The sequence below is a fragment of the Elephantulus edwardii genome, unplaced genomic scaffold (genome assembly GCF_000299155.1).
Source record: "Elephantulus edwardii isolate Elephantulus edwardi_28Jun2011 unplaced genomic scaffold, EleEdw1.0 scaffold00004, whole genome shotgun sequence".
Taxonomy (NCBI): domain Eukaryota; kingdom Metazoa; phylum Chordata; class Mammalia; order Macroscelidea; family Macroscelididae; genus Elephantulus; species Elephantulus edwardii.
In genome coordinates, this window is record NW_006399754.1 from 7811386 (window position 1) to 7819198 (window position 7813).

The 7813-nt window shown below is 42.9% G+C and overlaps 1 protein-coding gene across 1 annotated transcript in view; it reads right to left on the reverse strand.

Annotated features, from left to right (window-relative positions):
* FREM2 (FRAS1 related extracellular matrix protein 2) overlaps positions 1–7813 on the reverse strand; it is a 215332-nt gene that overhangs the window by 6635 nt on the left and 200884 nt on the right. The window contains exons 18-21 of the mRNA XM_006879614.1: positions 4020–4124; positions 2786–2913; positions 2273–2407; positions 755–881 (exon numbers count right to left, since the gene is read on the reverse strand). Of these exons, the coding sequence (XP_006879676.1) occupies positions 755–881; positions 2273–2407; positions 2786–2913; positions 4020–4124 (495 nt within the window). The remainder of the gene's footprint in view (positions 1–754; positions 882–2272; positions 2408–2785; positions 2914–4019; positions 4125–7813) is intronic.

Sequence of the window (7813 nt, forward strand, 5' to 3'; positions counted from 1 at the left end):
GAATGTTTTAGGATGTTTTGTTGGAACCTCTTTGCTGACCCCCCCAGTGGGTTTTCAGAGGCAATTAATCAGACAGGAGGAGACTGCCCATCCTTCTGTGGAGCAGCTGGTGGATTTGAACCATGTGCCTTCGGGATTACAGCACAGTTCCTTCCTACTGCTAGGCCATCAGAGCTCCGCACTGAGGGAATTAATGAAGGAGGAGCAACATGGAAATGATGGTAAACATGGTGGCACAACTTAAGGACATAATCAGTGTCACTGAATGATAGGTGTGTGTGACTGTTAAACTAGTGTGTTTTGCTATATAGATTTTTGACAAAAACACACAGCTTAAAAAAAAAAATCAATCCTTGTTCTAAAAGTTACCTCTCCAACCTCTCCAACTTTCCTACTTCTCACATTCCATGTTCCAATCCAGTGTTCCTCCTTTGTGATTCCCAATGAGAAGCTTCTGCCTCTGGTCCCATACCTGCTAGTCTAACCTAAATGTGCTCTATTGTACAGAGGGTTTTCTGAGGCCTGTTATTTTGGAAGTGGATGGCCAATCCTCCCAATCCCTGAGAAGAGAATTCATTAAGTAACACACATGCTTAATCTAGTATCCACCACCTCATACCTTGCCAAAGTGATAGTGGGTTAGATTCACAGGACCAGAAACAGACTAGAATTGCGTCCACTCTAATATAATCCCCCCACCGCAACATCACAGACATCGAGACTGAGCCCCCTTCTCCTCTCTGTAAAGTCATACCTTCTGCAAAAGCAATATCACTTTCTTGCCCAAACCCCATGGATCCATCAGACAACCAGAGACTCTTCTTGGACAGCAGGTACATTTCGGTGTTCAAGCTGAATTCAGCTGCCACTGGGTCACTCACCTAAGGCAAAGTGAAAAAGTCTTTGTAAGTGTCGTGGAGGGCTCTGATGGTTCCAAGACATGCCAATCATTGGGACCCACCTTCACTGTGCTCCGGCCAGGGTGGAGCATGGACACTACATGGCAATTTCCATGCCTGACCAATGAACACAGATTCTTAGGTCATTGCCTTTGTCTTTTTTTCTTTTTCTTTTCTTTAAAGGCCACCCTGGCAGGTTAAAGTATTTTCTGAATAGGAGAAAGCCCTGCTTGAGCTCATCGCCACTGGTGCCCATGGTCAATACTCTTGGTTGCTAAGCAAAGCAAAGAGATTTTTAATTCACTTGGAGGTTACTTGGAAGAAAGGCCTGGTGATCTATGTAAGAAAAATAGCCCATCTAAACAATTGAGGATCACAGTTCTCTCTGACACCTCTGGGGTTGCCATGAGTAGGCAAAACCTCAGTGGCCTTTGATGTAAGGGACTTACTAAAGGCCAAAGCAGTTCAACATGTAGTATGAATTCTTGGACCATAAATACCGTTCAAAATTCTTCTTATAGAGACGAGTAATTAGGTGCTTTGAGAAGATGTGAACTCCAGGATTCCCTTCTCCATAAAGACCAAAACCGTACAACCATGAAAGAATCTTTTTAAAGAGAAAAGTGAACTGGGGTGGGTGTAGGGAGGTAGGGAGGGAAATGTGCAACTATGAATGAATGAAAATCCAAGTTTTCTGTTTACTTTCATTTAAAAAAAATATACATATATAAAAAGACCAAAAACAAGATGCAGAAGGCTCTGGGGAAATCCTCAGATCTTCAGAAGGAGTTAAGATTTAGGTCAGATAAAAGGAAAAAAAAAAAAGAACACAAGATTCTCTAAACTCTTAAGTCTGTGGGTTTTATGTTCTGCACTAGTAGCGGTAAAAGCAATTCTTTCTTCCCAGGTGACTTGTCCTTCATTTTTCTCAGCGTGCGTGAATTAAGGAGGTCTGGTGGCACAGCTGGCAATGTGTTGGGCTGAGGTCTGCAGTTCGAATCCACCACCTGCTTTGTAGAAGAAAGATGGGCCATCTACCTCCATAACAATTTGCCCCCATAATAATTTATAGCTTTGGAAACCAACCTGAAAGTAGTGGGTTGTGTTTTTTAAACAATTTGGTCTATGAGGAAGAAACATTTTTCTTTCTTATGAAAGTGAAGGGAGCTCTGGTGGTGGAGGCAATTTCATGCTTAACCCAAGGGCCTCATCTCTCTCGTGGTTCAAATCCACCAGCAGTTCTGTGGGGAAAAGATGGGCACTCTCTCCCCATGCAATTTACAGCCTCAGTAACTCAATGGCCAGTCAGCTGTTGGTTCCCATTCGCCAGCAATAACAGAGATAAAAGAAAACCATGGCTTTAACGTGCGCACCTGCTGGAATCGGATGTCCAGGTCAAAGGTAATGGGCTCCCTGGGGTTGCAGGTGACCGGCAGACGATACTCCTGGTGTGGGGGAGTGGTGCAGGGCAGGAGCTTCACAGTGTAGGTCCCTGAGTAGTCCCGGACCTTGGACACACAACATGGGCTTGTTAGAAAGGTGGACTTGTGCTAACTGAGGGACAGGAAATTCTTCCTTTGTAAGACCGGCAATTGTCACAAGGCAAAACCACTCCTTCATTCTGACTGTATTTCTTACAGCTCAATCTCAATCAATCTCTCTCTCTCTCAATTTAGGTAACTTATTTTAACTGCAGTTTTTTTTTTAAATTTTTATTTATTTTTATTTTTTTCATGAGCTCTTTTTAACTCCCTGTGTATTTTGTCCTCGTGAGAGCTTGTATCCAGAAATAAGGATGTGGAAGCCAGGGAGCTTGCTCGCTCTTCTCCGCTCACACAGCTAGGACACCCGGTGGCGTTGTCTGCAGGGAGTCCCCGGACTCTTACCGCGAAGTCAGACACAAAGCTCCACTGCTGCACCGGCTGGTTGTAGGTGGGCTCGCTGCGCACCAGGCGGAGGGAGAACGTGAGGCCTGGGTGGTCCGCTGACACGATCATGGAGCTCGTGAAGGACGCTAGAAGAGGCACAATCACAATGGTGCTGCGTTAGTGCATTCATTCTGACTCCCGGCATCTCAGAGCAGCGCTCCACAGGGTTCCTCAGGCTGGGACCCTTCAGAGGAAGATTGCCAGGCCTTTCCACCTGGGCACCTCGAGGGAGCTTCTAACTGCCAACCTTTCAGCAAGTTGCTGAGGGCTGAACCCTGTGTGTCACTCAATAAAGCCATCATATAAGAGTTAAAGGAGTGTTTACATTGTTAAAGCACCTTCATCACGGGTTGTTTTAAGTCTTACAGTAAGTGTGCATGGAAGACATTGGTATGATTAACCTAATTGTGAAGAAGAAACAGCATTGGAAGGAGTGGTTGTGTGACTCCCCCCAGGTCACCGAGCCAGCCTCTTACCCTAACCAGGACACTTCCTAATCCAGTGTTTAAACCTCCTTCCCAGGAACTCTGGAGAATGTTCTGTGCAATTATCTCTTGACATAGGTGAGAAGGTGCCTTGTGAGAAGCAGAGCTGGGCATTACGAGCTGTGTGTGTAATGTGGGAGAATTTACTGAGCCCTGACGTGGCTAGCTGACGTCAGAATGGTCTGTCCACATCAGCACTAGCCACTAGAGCTGTCATTGTAATGCAGACAGTGAAATTTTACAAATCACTAATACACTATTCTTTAAAAAAAGAAAGATCAAATCCACCAGATGCTCCACTGGAGAAGGAGTGGCAGTGTCCTCCTGTGACTGTTGGATCTGACTTGACGGTACACAACAAGAAAAGGGGGGAAAAAACCAAACCAAAACAACAACAAAACAAAAAGGAGAAAGAATTTAGGTCTGAGCTCTGTTGACCTTACTATGTAGGAATCCTGGCTGGTGCAAGCAGTTCCATGCTCGGCTGCTGATTGAAAGGTTGGCAGTTCAAGACCACCCAGAGATGCCCCAGAAGCAAGAACTGCTGATCCACATCTGAAACATCTGCCACTGAAAACCCTGGGGAGGGTTACCATGGATTGGAATTGACTTGAAGACAGTGGGCCTGGGTTTGGTTTGGGACATCAATACATCCAAACACCTACATCAGAGGAGGAGGTGTTAATGGGCAATGCAAACAACAATACCTGGATGTGACAGCACAAACAAGCCATGGAATTGAGCCTCTGTCTTGAAGTTCACCACCAAGCGCCCCTCCTCACTGAGGCGCATGCTGGTTGGGTAGAGAGAACCTGCAATGGGAATGAAGATTAGATGACCAGGGCCTCTCATCCACAGATTCCTCATCTTAGATATTCTCAGCATCGTGTGATTAAAGCAGAGTTTTACCTATCCATTCATTTGTTGATGGGCAGTTGGGTTGCTTCCATCTCTTTGCTATTGTGAATGATGCAGCAAGAAACATGGGTGTGTGAAATACTATGCAGCAATGAAAAGCAAGGAACTTATAAAATATTACCCAGCGTGGGGGGACCTTGGAGGACAGTATGCTGAGTGAAGTATCTCAAGTCACAAAATGATAAATAATGCATAACACTACTGTTACAGAACAGGACTGATGTGAGGTTGGGGGGGGAACTAAGAAAAGAGGGATAAATAATGAATACTGCTTTGGAACAGATGAAGGAAAGAAATGTTTAAAAGGAATATGTGATTAGGCATTATATGTACAACAACAGCCCAGAATAAGAGGTCTATTGCAAAGAGTACTTGGGAAAGAGGGGAAGGGAGGTAATTGTGCAACAATGAATTAATATTAAAAAAAAGTAAACTGGGGGAGGGGGAAGAGAGGAAGAGGAGGTAAAATGTGCAACAATGAATGAATGAATAACTTTTCTGTAAACTTTCATTAGAGTTACAATTAAAAATGTTATTAAAACATTCTCAGCAAAGGATGTTATTCAAAGAACTGCAAATGATAATAATTAGAGGCAAAAGTACTTTTCCTTTCTAAGGGGCAGAAGGAGAAAAAACAGAATCATGAATGAGGTCTTTATGAAATATATGGCTTGGAATATAATTAAGAGTAGGATGAGCTTTTTAAGCTCTGAAAACCAAAGTTGGGAATGGAGGACAGCTATTACCATAAAGTCTCAATCACAGATTTTGGATATGTAGAGAGGGTTAAACCAGGCTACTCCTTGGAGGCAAGGATTCTGGGGCTTCGTCTGATATACTTTGGACATGTTGTAAGGAGGGACAGGTCTTTGGAGAAGGACATCATGCTTGGGAGGGTGGAGGGACGGCGCAAGAGGGGAAGACCTTCTATGAGGTGGATTGATTCAGTGACTGGGGTAATCGGGATGGGTGAGTCAGAGGCAATGCGATTGGCACAGGACAGAGCAGGGTTTAGGGCCGTTGTACATAGGGTCGCTATGAGTCGCAAATGACTCGATGCCACATAACAACAACAACAAGATGGGAAAGGGGTTTGTGTTGTGCAATCTAAGGGTGAGAGTGAAGTATCACCACTGGCTTTATACATGTAGAGGCATACAGAAAATTTTGATGACTTCCCAAGAAACTCAGCAGGTTGACAAAATCTGGCTGTATTCCAAATCTAACAAGCAGCATACTCTTATGCTGGAAGTTGAAATCACAAAGAAGATTCACTCAAATGTACATTGTATAATGCAAGATAATGGGATATGACCCTTTGAAATAACATGGAGAATTATTCAGGGTGAGCACAGAACATTTCAGGCGGTCATAGTTAGTCAAGTTGAGTAAGACGCGTGGCGACCCTATGAACAACAGATCTGAACCTTGTCCTGTCCTTGCCATCCTCCTCATTTTTGATACACTGGAGCCCACTGGCTGTAGTCTCTGTGTCAATCCACCCGGCTGAGCTGCTTCCTCTCTTTGCTGACTCTGTACTTTAACAAGCATAACATCCTTCTCTAAGGAAGACCCTCTGCTGACAACATGCCCAGAGTATGCGAGACGGAGCTTTGGTATCTTCGCCTCCAAGGAGCACTCTGGCTGTACTTTCTCCAAGATATTTCTGTTTGCTCTTTTAATACTTTGTGAAATATTTCAGTGTTGGCCAATTCTTTTTGGTACAATGACTCTGTATACTCCCTCCATCTTCTTTTAATGTTTCCTGGATCATTCAATATTTTATCCATAGCATCTCTGTCAGCCCAGTAACTTGAGACTTGAATTTGTTTGCAGTTCTTTGATTTTGAGAAATGTTGAGCAAGTTCTTCCCTTTTAATTCTCCAACTCCAGCCCTCTACACATCCCATTTTATCACTTTGCTTTGTCTTCTCAAGCTTCTCTGGGAAAGAAATCTTCTATTCTGCTCTTTTACTTCAGTGTCTCTTCCCTTTGTTTTGGCTTCTTGACACCCCTTTGCAATTTTCAGAGTCTCTGATAGTCATTTTGTGTTGTTTTTTTCTTTTTCTCCTTTCTCTTCTGTCTTTGAAATGATCTTCTGCTTTCTTCATGGATAATATTCTCAATTTCATCCTACAGCTCTTCTGGTCTTCAGTCACTGGTGTTCAATGCCTCATACCTCTTCTTAAGACGACTTGTAAATGCAGATGGGATAGACTCTAAGTTGTATTTTGGTTTTCGTGGACCTGTTTTCTTTGGCCTCAATTTGAACTTGCAGATGAGTAGTTGATGGTGTGTTACACAGTCAGTATCTGACCTGGTTTTGATCGATGATGTTGAGCTTCTCCAATGATTCCTTCCATAGTTGTATTCAATCTGATTCCTATGCAGTTCACCAGGCAGGGTTCATGTGTAAAGTTGCTAATTTTTTTAAAAATGGTACTGGCCAAATATTATTTGAAGTCTCTGGCTTTCTTTTTTACCCTGTTGGAGAAGTTTTTTGATGTTCATAGGGCTTTGATTTTTAGAAGGTCTCATTCATCTATTTTATCCTTTTTTGGTTGGTGGGTTTTCCTTATGCCTGGAAATTTATTCATGCCACCGATTAGGGCTTCAAGAATGGTTCCTAGTTTTTCTATGGTGAGCTTAATAGTCTTTGGTTTTTCTCCTAGGACCCCAGTCCACCTTGAGTTGGTTTTTGTGTATGGTATGAGGGGTGGATCTTGCCTGAGTACTCTGCAGATGGTTTTTGAACATTGTCAGCACCATTTCTTTAAGAGGTTTCCTCTCTTAACTGGTGACATCTGGTAAGGGACTCATAGAATACTCCAGCACTTCTACAAGAAAAAGGTAAACAACCCAATCTCAAAATGGGCACAAGATATGAACAGACACTTCACCAAAGAAGAAATTCAGCCGGTCACCAAACACATGAAAAGTAATAAAAATCCCTAGCTATCAAGATATGTAAATAAAAATAACAATGAGATAGCATCTCATCACAGCAACAATAGCAAAGTTTAACAAGATAGCAAACAACAAATGCTGTAGAGGATGTGGAGAGATTGGAACTCTCATTCATTGTTGGTGGGAATGTAAAATGGTACAATCACTATGGAAGGTACTCAGTCTGGTGCTTTCTCAAAAAAGAAACAGAAATACTACCTGACTCGGCTACCCCACTCCTGGGAGTATACCCTAAAGAAACTGGAGCTGTGATGCAAGCAGATGTATGCACATCTGTGTTTATTGCAACATTATTCACAATAGAAAAGACATGGAAGCAATCCAAGTACCTGTTAACAAATGAATGGATCAAAAAACTGGTACATACACACAATGGAATATTACACAGCACTGGCAGACAATGAAATTGTAAAACAACGTCTCTTTTCAGCAGGAAGTAGCTAAGAGAATACGTCATCCCCTTTTCCTTATTAATCAGTGTGAAGTCTCTCTCAGGGAGGAGTGATAGGGAATGGCAAAGGGCACACTGACAAAGGAGATTAATCAGAACTGGCTTTGACAAGCACTGTGGCAATTGGACAATTAAAACAGACATTTGAGGGGGAGAAGAACGAAC